Genomic DNA, 14,228 nt, shown 5'->3' with positions numbered 1-14,228 from the left:
TTGTTTTGTGGTATCTTTGTTTTTGGTATCAGGGTAATTGGCCTCAAAGAATGAATTTGGAAGTTTTCCTTTCTCTTCTATATTTTGGAATGATTTGATAAGGGTAGGTATTAACTCTTTAAATGCTTGGTAGAATTCAGCTGTGAAGCCATCTGACCCTGGACTTTTGTTTGTTTTTTTTATTACTGATTCAATTTAATTACAGGTAATCAGTTTATTAAGATTCTTTCTTCCTGATTCAGTTTTGGGAGATTGTAGTTTCTAGAAATTTATCCATTTCTTCTAGTTGTCTAATTTTTTTGCATATTTTTTATAGTCTTTTTAAATCTCTTGTATTTTTGTAGTGTTGGTTGTAACTTCTCTTGCATTTCTGATTTGATTCTTTTTCTTGAGGAATCTAGCTAAAGTTTAAACAATTTTGTTTATTTTTTTAAGTTTCTATTTCATTTATTTCCACTCTGATCTTTATTATTATTTTTTCCCTTTTACTGACTTTGGGTTTTGTTTGGTCTTTTTCTAGTTCCTTTAAGTCTAAAGTTAGATTGTTTGAGGTTTTTCTTCTTTCTTAAGGTGGGTCTGTATCACTATAAACTTCCCTCTTAGAATTGCTTTTGCTGCATCCAAGAGATTTTGAACCTTTGTTTCTATTTTCACTTGTCTTCATGTATTTTTTCCTTTCCTCTATGACTTCTTTGTTCACCCACTGATTGTTTAGTAGCATTTTTTAATTTGGCCTCCACACATTTATTTGTGTTTTTCTAGTTTTGGGGGGGGTTCTTTTGTAATTGATTTCATTTCATCAAAGATGTTTGATTTCAATCTTTTTTAAATTTCAGTCTTCTTCAACTTATTGAGACTTGTTTTATGGCCTAACATGTGATCTATCCTGGGGTGTGTTTCATGTGTACTTGAAAAGAACTTATATTCTGTTGGTTTTGGGTGGGATGTTTTGTGTATGTATATCTCTGTTAAGCCCATCTGTTACAATCTGTCAAAGCCACTATTTCCTTATTTTCTTCTGAGTTATCAATCCATTGATACAAGTAGGGTGTTAAAGTCCCCTACTATTATTGCATTACTGTTAATTTCTCCCTTTGTCTGTTAATGCTTGCCTTACACATTTAGCTGTTCCTATGTTAGATGCCTATTTATAATTTTGATATCCTCTTGTTGAATTAATGGCCTCTCTCTTGTGACAGTGTTTTAAAGTCTATTTTGTTGATATAAGTGTTGCTACTCCATCTTTTGCTTTGCTTTCACTTGGAGTATCTTTTTTTCATTCCTTCAGCCTGTGTCCTTAGCTCAGAAGTGAATCGCTGGTAGGCAGCATGTAGTTGGGTCTTGTTTTGTTATACATTGAGTCACCTTATACTTTTTTATTGGAACATTACATTTATTTGCATTTAAAGTTATTTGTGATAGATATATGGGCATTTAAAAATTGTTTTCTGGTTGTTTTTGTAGTTCTTTTCCATTCCTTTCGTCTTTCAGTCCCTTCCCTTGTGATTTGAGGACTTTCCTTAGGGTTATGCTTGGATTTCTTTCTCTCTTTGTGTATGTATTGTAGGTTCTTGGTTGTAATTACCATGAGTTTCATATATAATATCCTAAGTGTATAGTAGCCTATATTAAGTTGATGGTTTTTAACTTTGAACACATTTTAAAAACACTACATTTGTACTCTTCTCCACATTTTATATATATGATGTCACATTTTACATCTTTCTGTGTATCCCTTGACTAATTCTTGCAGATATTATTTTACTACTTTTGTCTTTTAACTGTCATACTAGCTTTGTAAGTGGTTGATCTGCTACCTTTACTGTATGTTTGTTTTTACCACTGAAATATTTTTCTTTCATAATTTTCTTCTAGTTATGGCCTTTTCTGCTTAAGAAGTCCATTTAACAAAAAATAGAATCTTTAAATCACCTTCCTTGGATTTCTACAGGTGGTAGACAGTGACTCCTGTACTCCAACCAGCTAGCTGACTGTGTGCAGATCTGGAGAGTAGGCAGTGGGGAAAAGAAAGTACAGTCTTGATCCCTTCAGTGCCATGCAGAACAGCATAAGTGTGGGATCTACTCAGCAGGCTTCCTTTTGGGAGTGTGACTCGAGGTCTCGTTTTCCTAACGATCCGTTGTGAAACAAAATTCTCTTTTACCCACAATATTGGATCTTGCATAAGCTGTTTGCAATAATTCTCTTGAACCTTTTAGCCATGAACATTTGCAGGCCCAACTGAGGTAATTTGATTGCAACTCTAAAGTTACCCAACAGTTTTCACATTCACAGTACCGAGGGAGGAGGACCTAAGGGAAAAGTCATGAATCCATCAACTAATTCAGCAAACAGGCACTGAGCATCAAGTAGGTTCCTGTCTGTGCTGGGAACTTGAAAAGGAAGGAACGAGATCTCTGTGCTCCTGGGGTTCACAGACCCAGGAAGAGATCATTAAAATCCAGGGTAATAAGTGCTACAGTGGAAGCAAGAGAGAGAGGAACAACAAGAGAAGTTCAGTAGGACGACTTACTATCTAAATCCAGAGCAGATTCCTTGGACCAGAGCTCAGGTCTTTGCCATTGGCCCTTCTGAGGGGGTCAAGGACTCATCACAGGTCCTGAACATACCCTTTGGTCGGTGCTGCCCACAAGTGAGAGGACTTAAGGCAACTGGGTCTGTCTGCTTTCCAGTGCACTTACCGGAGTATACCACCCAACTTGCTCCACAAAAGCCTGGACACCAGATCAACCAGAGGGCTGCACATGGATCATGTTATTTTGGTTCTTACATAATGATAGAAGGATGGTGAAGTGAATTTTTGCATTATAAAATAGTTACTGGAAAAATGATCATGGGTTGGGGTGCCACCACAGTGTCACATTTACATAAAAAAACCCAGCATTTTTAGACCTTTTAAGATTTTATTTATTTAATCATGAGAAACAGAGAGAGAAGGGGCGGGGGCAGAGGCATTGGCAGAGGGAGAAGCAGGCTCCATGCAGGAAACCCGACGTGGGACTCAATCCCGGGACTCCGGGGTCACACCCTGGATCAAAGGCAGCGCTAAACCGCTGAGCCACACGGGCTGTCCTTGTTCTTAATTTCTGTACTCACCTGCCACAGTTTGCTGATGACACTTGTCTGCAGACCATGTCCTCCAGAGAAACTGTGGGTATTCCGTGTATGCAGTTATAATACTGGGGCTCAGCATTGGGGTACAGTGGTGCATGCATGTAGGTCCCAGAGGAGACCTCCTGGGTTCAAAGCCTGGCTCCCTGATTTACTAGCTCTGTGACTTACTCAAGTAATTACTTAACATTCTAATCCTCAACTTCCAATCTATAAAATAGGGATAACACATTTACCTCATAGGATCGTTGTTAAGAGTAAAGAAAAACACCTATAAAGGACAAGCACGGTATTTACTCACAGTGCAGATGGGGGTAGGAGGGGGAAGTGTTACTGTGATTTTCATCATTTTAACCTAATGAAAACTGTGATAAAGGTAAGTGATCACATTTCCTTGTTTGTTTTTGCCATCAGAAATCTGATAATCCAATTTGTTATCCCTCATTGGCACAGGTACAGACTATCACAGTGAGTGTTTTATTAACACACTTCACCTTGGCTCAGCTCTGCCCCTACCCACCCCCCTCATCATTTTCTCCTTAGCATGTCCTTGCTCACTGTTGGGGCTCACCCATTCTGGCTGGTTCACCCTGACAGGAGTTCCCCAGCATGCTTCTATCAGCCTTGCTTCAGGCCAGACAAGCAGATATCACTGTCTTGCTCAACTTGACTTATTGCTCTACCCTGGCCTGGAACTGAGTCTGTATCTTTGGGCTCTTTCTCAACTCCCTCCACAAGGTTGCAGTGTAGTAATTAGAATACCAAGAAATCACTTGAGGGGAATTCTTGGAGGCCTACCTAGAAGGTAGATTCTGAAAGAGAATTTCATTTGTTTATGCCAGGCTCATAGGGTGCTATCAGTCTGAGAAGACTTTATCAAGTAAGACCATGAGGGTTTCTGCTTTTCTGGGGGTTTTCCCACCACTACGTAGGTATTTTGTGAGTTTGGGCTGCAAATCCATCCAAGGGCTAATTTGTGATTAAAATGTCCCAGGGTAGAGAAGAGAACAACAAAAACCTCCTAGAGTATTAACCTATGTTTCTCTTGCAAAAGCAACTTTTCTTGCGGGCCTCCAGAAGACAGGCTTGAGGTTAGGGAACTTGAGAAGTATAATTCAGGGAAAATTATTTACCTGTGAATCAGCTTTGCCTGGAGGGTATCTGAGGGTAGGGCATCCGCGGGGAGGGCACCTGGGCTTCGTGGACTGTCTCTTGCGCCCCCTTGTGGCCACGAAGGGCTTTCTCCTGTCGAGGTCAGTGTATGCCTTCAAGGCAAATGTGATTTGGTGCCTGTCTTACTTCTCTCACCCAAACTTTTAACTAGATTGTGACCTGCTGGTTCCTCATGTTGCCAACTGTTCAGTTAGAGACTTTTATTAGAATACAATAAGCTCTGTGCTAAGGGCTTAAAATGATTTCATTTATATTTTATACATTTTTATATATTATCAGAAGTCTCCATATGGAAAATCTTATGAATCTGTAGAAGTGGTTTAAAGTTCTACAGTCTTCCTATTTAGCATAATTCACATGATTTTTTTTTTTTTTTTGAAGTAGGCTCCCAGGGATGCCTGGGTGGCTCAGTGGTTGAGCTCAGGTCATGATCCTGAGGTCCTGGGATTGAGTCCTGCATCCCTACCCTATGCAGAGCCTGCTTCTAGGTCTCTAGGTCTCTCATGACTAAATAAATAGAATCTTTAAAAATAAAAAATAAAATAAATAAATAAAGTAGGCTTCATTCCCAGCATGGAGCCCAACATGGGGCTTGAATTCACAACCCTGAGATCAGGACCTGACCTGAGATCAAGAGTCAGGTGCTTAACCAACTGAGCCATGCAGGTGCCCTTGATCAGTTTCAAGAAGCTAACGAATTGTAGAGTTAACTAGATTCTTAAATATTGTTGAATATTATTCTAGTGTTATAGAAAATATATTTCTCTTTTTAAATATAGCTCCTACTGTCTACACATTTAAGTATAAGGGAATAAGTGGTTCCAAGAACAGACAGTATAAAAGCAGGACATGTTAATCTAGGAACAATGAAAGAATGATTACAATAAAGTTGTAGAATTGTGCTAAAATACCATCTCCAATGCAGCAGCAGCAGTGCTCGTTTTCCTTGGGCGCTTACTATGTCTCCAACTCTACTATATTTTCCATAACTTCTGGACTTATTTTTAGGTATGACAAGTTCTTATGCAGGAGATAATTATAGACCTTCATTTATTCAGGATAATGAACTGAGACACTTAATCCTTAAGGTAAGTAAAGAGTTCTTTTTGTCTAAGCTATATTTGTCCTTTCAATTTTACCTGAATGGGAGGCGAATTTTCTTCAGTTTGCTTCCTGCTGTAAACACACATACTACACGATATTACCCTTAATACAAAAATAAGTTGCACAGGTAACCATGTCTTAGCTGATTAGAGTGGAGACAGAGGATAGGCACTTTCCAAAGTATGGAGCAAAGCTTGTCTTTAATCCTAAACCAACACTGCGTACTGCATCACCTCCTACGCATGGGATCTGTTCCCCTCCATCACCATCTCCTTCAAGGCCATCGACTTTGTATCTTATTCCTTTAGGATCCTGTTCTCTGCACATTAGCCAGTTACTGCTTACTGAGCTATTAATTGATGCTTTGACATTTCTGTTTTCATTTCATATGCATGGGTTTTCAGATTCACTCGTCTAAAGGTTTATTTGATGTCATTGGCTTATCCTGCCCCCAGGAGGTGATAAAAGTCTTGATCTTGTTATGACTCGTGGGCTTTAAACTGTAGCATAATTAAACAGAAAGATTCTTCATATACATATGTACTTTTCCATTTTTCTTTTAATTTTTTAAAAACCTCTTCTTTGATTTCAACAGCTGAATTTAGATATAATATTCCTGATAGGAATGTAGAGGAATTTTTTGAAGATCAAGATTTTTAAAGTTAGCAAAATGTACAGTACACTTTGGAAGCTTTCTCACCAATCTTTAAGTTTTTTTTTTTTTCAGTCATAATGTAATACCAGTTCTGCCCTTAAGAATATGTCTTCCTAATTCACTTCATGTTTGTTTCCAGTTAGAAGTTAATCAAGGAAATGTCCAGTGGAGTGCTAGACTCATCCCATGTCCATATGTATCCATTTCCATATAGGCTGCTTCAGAAGGGATATACTGGAAAGATTTCAGTGGGAGTAACTAAATGTTAGAATCTTTTAAGTTTAGTTTTAAATGAGTGATTCATTATTCAAAAAGTATATTATAGGATGTCTTCTCTTTTCTTTGTCCCTAGTCTGCATGGTCCCTTCATCTCAGCACATCCTCGGGTAATTGTTATTGATGTGCTTGATATCTTTCTAGTTTCTATATATTGTATAAAATTTGGCATAGGTCATTTTTGTATTGCAAAATATCTCAACCAAATATTCCATGGCTAAACTTCCCATGTCAAATACTAGTTTAGACTGAGATTTGACGTTCTTCATATAGGAAAATTTCCTAATTTTACTAGCTCTATGACCACTCTTGCCACAGTAATTTTCACAGTATCTGAATATGTGTAAGAAAGACATTTAAATGTATTCACTTTTATATTTTTAAATCCTAGACTGCAGAAGGCTTCCTATTTGTGGTTGGATGTGAAAGAGGAAAAATTCTCTTCGTTTCTAAATCAGTCTCCAAAATACTTAATTATGATCAGGTATCCAAAACTGAGGATATTTTCCACACGACGTTTAATCTTTTTGAATATGTATTTCTGAGTTCTCTTCCTGAACCCTATCTTCCCCCTGCTAGGTTAGAACTCCCCCACCTACCCAAAGAGATGGAAAGATGTATGGAAAGAGGATGGATTTTGATTACTGATGAGGGTGTTCACTATCTGATCTCCAGCAAGTTATTTAATTTTCCTGAGCTGTAGCTTTCTCTTATGTAAAAAGGGGAAATGGTGATTACACCTGTCTTAAGATGTAAAGACAAAACAGCTGTCATATTTGAGATTGTCTGAAAAATGTTAGTTGTCTGTTTCCTCCAAAGACAGCGTTATTATTTTTTTAGCATTATTATTTATTATTGGGCTATATGCATTGCATAACTTTTGATCTAAGCTCTGGCAACAAACTCTAAAATTAATCCTTTATTTAACTAGCTTTATAATCTCTTCCTGAACACTATTTGATTTGCACTAGTTACTCAAAAGCCATAGCTTTTATTTTATTATTATTGTTATTATTTTAGCTTTTTATTTTATTAGTAGTAACTAATACTAATCCAACTAATACTAATAGTTCCCATTAATTTCACCTATATTCTCCCCAAACATGAAAATGTGGGAGACATAAGATTCACAGATAATGAGTTAAATAACAGAAGAGGTATTACGAGCCTCCATACAAAAGGAGTAAGAACCAAATGAATCATGCAACTGATTGTAGCTACAGAGGAGACACAAAGGCAGAGTAAGACTTTATTGTTCTATTTCTGAACAGGAGAGAGAATATCACACAGAGATAACTTCCGATTCCGGATAGCACTTAAGTTCCAAATTAGTGAATCCAGTCCCACTGGGCACTGACCTAGCATTTCAGATCATTCGAGAGACATATTGACTACTCAGGAGGACTTTGGAATCCCTACATATAGGGTCTGGTCCTTAGCTTTTCAGATTCAGAAGCCTGATTTGCTTTGAAGCAAGGTTATGGGTAGAAACTTATTTTTAAAAATATGAAATATCTAACCACCAAGCAATCCAGGCTATTTGTCCATTTGTTCTGTCCTCTATAAGAATGTCTACTTAGGTAATACAGGATTTCACAACAGAGATGATCACTGTAGGTCAGGGAGTGTCTGCTTAGACTTTAAGATGAGCAGAGAAGGAGAGGAAGGCATTTTGAGTAGAGGAGTAAAAGGCAATTTACTGGAGTGGCTAGGGAATTATAAGTTTGTAGAGAAAGGGTAATGAATTGTAGGTGATGAAACCATGCAAGTAAAGGCATAGACATGGGAATGCTGTACATATTGGCATAAGTGGAATGGGAAGTGGGAAGTATTCCCAGGTGGATTTTGCTTTTTTTGAGTCACACCATAAAAATCACAGATACTCTGACTTCCATATTATAAATACAATCTCTTTACTTTTATCAAGAATAAGAAAATTTAATCATAGTGTGATTTAGAAGTAACAAGTGAATTGGGGGATGTTAACAAGGGTTCATTGTGTGTCTCCAGATATGTTTTGTGTGCATGCATTTCTATCTACAAGTATCACTGAGCTTTTAACACTAAGTTAATGTCACACAGTGTGGTAGATGTATCTTTGAGCTTAAGAAAACACTTTTAACAGTATTTACCATATGTTTATATGAAGAAATGTAGAAAAATTATGGTACTGAATTTAAATGAACATCTACCTTATAAATAGGCTAGCTTGACTGGACGAAGTTTATTTGACTTCTTACATCCAAAGGATGTTGCCAAAGTAAAGGAGCAACTTTCTTCTTCTGATATTTCACCAAGAGAGAAGCTGATCGATGCCAAAAGTAAGTGCTCATTTCAGCATGCCTATATAATATATGTAATATAATATTATAATTATATAATTATATATTACATAAAAGCACAGCTATACAATATTTTGAAAAATTACCTGAATATGGTTTTATCAAGAGGAGATTTAATAAACTTTATAATCGTTAACCTCAGAGTTCGAAAAACTATAACCATGTAGAGAATTCCTGTATTCGGACACACATAAAAAAACAAATATATGAAGATGGTTTGGGGAGAATGCAATTGCTTCATATTTGCCATTTTTTATATGCTAATAAAACCTTCATAAGAAAGTATCATTTTGGGACTGAAAGATTGCTGGGGTTTCCATTATTTAGCTGTATGCTGAGAGAGAATTCTCTTTCTTATATGAGTTAGGTCTACTCAATATGAAAGACCTTGTATAATTGGGCTTTGGCAGTGTAAATATTCTTTATCTTCTCTGAAAATATGTCTTTGGAAATGCTTGGTGCCAAACAATTATTTATAATATAAAGTAACTATGCTTTACACCACTGATTACCACTGTGAGTTTTTTTCATCTAAAAAATTTTTAATTTCATTTCACGTAGATTACCTCTGTTTCCACCCATAGGGGAAAAAAATGAAAATAAATTGCAAGTATTTACAAATTATACAAATATGATTGGCAAATACTCTCTTTGATATATTTCATTTTGTGGTTTACTGCACAACAATGTCATTGTTTTAAATAACCATTTTTCTTTTTCAATTTATTTTTTTAAAAAGGTAATCATTTTAAAATGTGTCTCTCCTGACATTTCTTATCTATATGAAAATATTTTTTTCTACCTGTTCTCTTGCCTCCTCCTGCTATAAAAGCTGGTTTGCAAGTTCATGGTAACTTTCACAGTGGAAGGACTCACGTGTATTCTGGCTCAAGGCGATCCTTTTTTTGTCGGATGAAAAGTTGTAAAATCTCTGTCAAAGAAGAACATGAATGTTTATCCACCTCAAAGAAGAAAGGTATCATCACTTTAAAATGTCAAGTGATTTAAGGCATAGAAATGAAATTAATGTCCTAAGACCTTTCTATGCAGAAATAATGAAGTGTATGGTTAAGGCAAATAATTGAGGCCAAAAGCACTTATGGAAATAAGATTGTTTTTTTAACCAGACTTATTTAGATTGACTTATAATAGCTTTCAAATTTATCAGGTAATTACATACTTATTTTATTGCCCAAGATTTTAATGGTGCTGTTGAAATGGGAAAAAGAGTGTGACGAGATTGAAATAATTTTTTGTTGTGACATCCCATTATTACTTTTAAAATATGAAAGTTAGGTCTATTTGATCAATTTTGGTGAAAGTTTACTAAGATGTTCCAAGTGTAGTTTCAGTTCTTTTGGTTCTTTGGTAAATATTTCTAGTTCTGTTTTCTTGTGATTCTTTTATTAGATTTGTCTGATTTACATTTTGAATTGATTTAATCCTCATCTATTTTACTTGACTGAGAAGTTCTGGGGACTTCAAAATGTCTCACACTTTTTTGCCTAAGAACACATTAACCTATTAAATATAGGATTTCCTATGCAAATCTTAATGTGAGATTTGCTTTCACATCCTTTTTTAAAAAAGATTCTATTTATTTGACAGAAAGTGCACAAGCAAGGGGAGTGGCAGGTAGAAGGAAAAGCAGGGAGCCTGATACAGGGCTCAATCTCAGGACCCTGGGATCACAACCTGAGTTAAAGGCAGATGCTCAATCAACTGATCCACCCAGGTGCCCTACTCTTACATCCTTTATTTTTTTTTTAATTTTTTATTGGTGTTCAATTTACTAACATACAGAATAACCCCCAGTGCCCGTCACCCATTCACTCCCACCCCCCGCCCTCCTCCCCTTCCACCACCCCTAGTTCGTTTCCTAGCGTTAGCAGTCTTTACGTTCTGTCTCCCTTTCTGATATTTCCCACACATTTCTTCCCCCTTCCCTTCTATTCCCTTTCACTATTATTTATATTCCCCAAATGAATGAGAACATATAATGTTTGTCCTTCTCCGACTGACTTACTTCACTCAGCATAATACCCTCCAGTTCCATCCACATTGAAGCAAATGGTGGGTATTTGTCATTTCTAATAGCTGAGGAATATTCCATTGTATACATAAACCACATCTTCTTTATCCATTCATCTTTCGTTGGACACCGAGGCTCCTTCCACAGTTTGGCTATCTTGGCCATTGCTGCTATAAACATCGGGGTGCAGGTGTCCCGACGTTTCACTGCATCTGTATCTTTGAGGTAAATCCCCAACAGTGCAATTGCTGGGTCGTAGGGCAGGTCTATTTTTAACTCTTTGAGGAACCTCCACGCAGTTTTCCAGAGTGGCTGCACCAGTTCACATTCCCACCAACAGTGTAAGAGGGTTCCCTTTTCTCCGCATCCTCTCCAACATTTGTTGTTTCCTGCCTTGTTAATTTGCCCCATTCTCACCCGTGTGAGGTGGTATCTCATTGTGGTTTTGATTTGTATTTCCCTGATGGCAAGTGATGCAGAGCATTTTCTCAAATGCATGTTGGCCATGTCTATGTCTTCCTCGGTGAGATTTCTCTTCATGTCTTTTGCCCATTTCATGATTGGATTGTTTGTTTCTTTGGTGTTGAGTTTAAGAAGTTCTTTATAGATCTTGGAAACTAGCCCTTTATCTGATATGTCATTTGCAAATATCTTCTCCCATTCTGTAGGTTGTCTTTTAGTCTTGTTGACTGTATCCTTTGCTGTGCAAAAGCTTCTTCTCTTGATGAAGTCCCAATAGTTCATTTTTGCTTTTGTTTCTTTTGCCTTCGTGGATGTATCTTGCAAGAAGTTACTGTGGCCGAGTTCAAAAAGGGTGTTGCCTGTGTTCTTCTCTAGGATTTTGATGGAATCTTGTCTCACATTTAGATCTTTCATCCATTTTGAGTTTATCTTTGTGTATGGTGAAAGAGAGTGGTCTAGTTTCATTCTTCTGCATGTGGATGTCCAATTTTCCCAGCACCATTTATTGAAGAGACTGTCTTTCTTCCAATGGATAGTCTTTCCTCCTTTATCGAATATTAGTTGACCATAAAGTTCAGGGTCCACTTCTGGGTTCTCTATTCTGTTCCACTGATCTATGTGTCTGTTTTTGTGCCAGTACCACACTGTCTTGATGACCACAGCTTTGTAGTACAACCTGAAATCTGGCATTGTGATGCCCCCAGATATGGTTTTCTTTTTTAAAATTCCCCTGGCTATTCGGGGTCTTTTCTGATTCCACACAAATCTTAAAATAATTTGTTCTAACTCTCTGAAGAAAGTCCATGGTATTTTGATAGGGATTGCATTAAACGTGTATATTGCCCTGGGTAACATTGACATTTTCACAATATTAATTCTGCCAATCCATGAGCATGGAATATTTTTCCATCTCTTTGTGTCTTCCTCAATTTCTTTCAGAAGTGTTCTATTCTTACATCCTTTAAAAGAATATTTATACTGAGCTGCAAGATTCACTTTATTTACGAGTTTTAGTCAAATCTTTTTTGGCAACCACCTAAGATGATAATCACTCAATACTCACTTATTAAGCATGTACCTGTGCCAGATCAGAGACTGTACTAAGCATTCTAATCCCCATGAAAATGCTATTATTACCACTGATTTAGAATCATGGAAGAGAGACTTAGAGATTCAGTAACTTGCAGAAAAGGAAATTGGTAAAACTCGCACTTGAACCTAAACCCCCTACTCTACTGATATACTGTAAAGAAACATAAGTGGATGAACATTAAGGAGGGAACATGATGTAATGAGCACTGAGTATTATATAAGACTGATGAATCACTGAACTGTACCTCTGAAACTATTATATATTAATTGAGTTTAAATTTTTTAAAAAAGAAAAACATAAGCAGAATGAATCAGCAGTCATAAGAGAGGATCTGTTTGTAAACCATCAATTGCTGCCCTCTTGCCCTCGGCTCTGAGTGGGCTAGAGTTGTCTAAAGTAACTTGTAAGGCCTCCTGGGGTTGAAGTCACAGCTGACCTGGTGATGAAGACGCTGTGGAATCCAGCTGACTGGGATCAAATTTTGGTTCTATCACTTGCTAGCTCTGTGATTGTGAACAGGTTTCTTAATTCCTCCAAGCTTCAGTTTCTCTGTCTGTAAAATGAAATTATTCACAGCCTTGTATGGCTTTGTGAAGTAGTAAATGCATTGATTCTGGAGCCAAACTGTTCAGGTTTGAATCCTAACTTGTGAGTAACTGTGTGACTTAAGATAAATTACTAAATCCTTCTGGGTCTCACTCTTTTCAACCATAAAAAGAAAATAATAGAACCTCCCTCTAGGGTGGTTATTAGGATTAAATGAATTAATAATACATGTGATGTGTATACCATGGTTCCTAGCATAGTAACACTAGATAAATGTTAGGAGCTGCTATAAATAATAATATTAGAAAACTATTACACCTAAACTGTTAGGGTGTGCAAGCAGATGGTGGTGTCATTACCTTAGAGTGCCTGTTTCCTCTGCTTTTCTTCCCAAGTCAGTCATATTAATCTCATATTAATCTTATATTTGATATGGCCATATAATGTGGCACTAATTTCCAAGGGCAAGAATATTCCTTCTGTGTGAATGGTCCAAGGAGTCATACTCCATGTAGACCCTAGACTCTTGTACATTTTACCCTTAGGATTTGACTAGAGGTGAACTAATACCATATTGAGTAGATCCAACCATAAGACCCAACCTAATCTATACAGCAGTCCATGTGAAAGAAAAACAATGGCAGCCAATGCAACTACCTTAACATGGCTGAAACCTCTGTGGTGTTTTATATAAGTTATAAATTAAGTCTAAAGTTATCAGGTTTTTAAAGTGTTTTAAAGATTGCTAAATTAGGGAATGATAGTTCCAGTCTAAGAAGACAACATAGGAAGACCCTGAACTCTGGGATCCCTGGGTGGCGCAGTGGTTTAGTGCCTGCCTTTGGCCCGGCGCATGATCCTGGAGACCCAGGATCGAATCCCACGTCAGGCTCCCTGCATGGAGCCTGCTTCTCCCTCTGCCTGTGTCTCTGCCTCTCTCTCTCTCTCTCTCTCTCTGTGACTATCATGAATAAATGAATAAATAAATAAAATCTTTAAAAAAAATAAAAAGGAAGACCCTGAACTCAACTTCCTCCACAGACACCAAATCTACACCTATTTATAGAGCAGTTTTTCCTGAAGATCTAAGGGCTGACTGAACAGCTTCTGCACAATAAAAAAAAAAATCATACAGAATGGCACAATAACAAAGGGAAACCATAACACTGAGAACTGTAATGGGGCAGGGTGGTACTGTGAACATATCTGTCTGCACTGGGGCACATGAAAAAGCCACAGTTTAAAGGGGCAACTAAAATATACAGCAACCAGCCCTACTACCCTGCCAATGGCACGGAGCTACTAGAACTCTCTCCAGGTCGGAGGGGCTGGTGAGCACCACAGTTTACATTCACCCTCCCCCTTAATAATATGGGTAAGATCTGGGTCTGGATGCCCTAGCTGGCCTTCTGT

The 14,228-nt window shown here is 37.3% G+C and overlaps 1 protein-coding gene across 6 annotated transcripts in view; it reads left to right on the top strand.

Annotated features, from left to right (window-relative positions):
• Positions 1-14,228, top strand: part of BMAL2 (basic helix-loop-helix ARNT like 2) — a 117,171-nt gene that overhangs the window by 59,490 nt on the left and 43,453 nt on the right. For 4 of the 6 annotated variants that reach the window (XR_012017571.1, XM_072798568.1, XM_072798569.1 and 1 more), the window contains exons 5-8: positions 5,314-5,393; positions 6,732-6,824; positions 8,544-8,661; positions 9,515-9,658. Coding sequence is in view for 5 of the 6 variants with exons in the window: in XM_072798568.1 (XP_072654669.1) it covers positions 5,314-5,393; positions 6,732-6,824; positions 8,544-8,661; positions 9,515-9,658 (435 nt within the window). In the remaining variant the exon portion in view is untranslated. The remainder of the gene's footprint in view (positions 1-5,313; positions 5,394-6,731; positions 6,825-8,543; positions 8,662-9,514; positions 9,659-14,228) is intronic. The other 2 variants (XM_072798571.1, XM_072798570.1) reach the window with 2 other exon arrangements.

The sequence above is a fragment of the Canis lupus genome, chromosome 25, assembly GCF_048164855.1.
Source record: "Canis lupus baileyi chromosome 25, mCanLup2.hap1, whole genome shotgun sequence".
Taxonomy (NCBI): Eukaryota; Metazoa; Chordata; class Mammalia; order Carnivora; family Canidae; genus Canis; species Canis lupus.
This window is presented reverse-complemented; position numbering and strand designations above follow the sequence as displayed.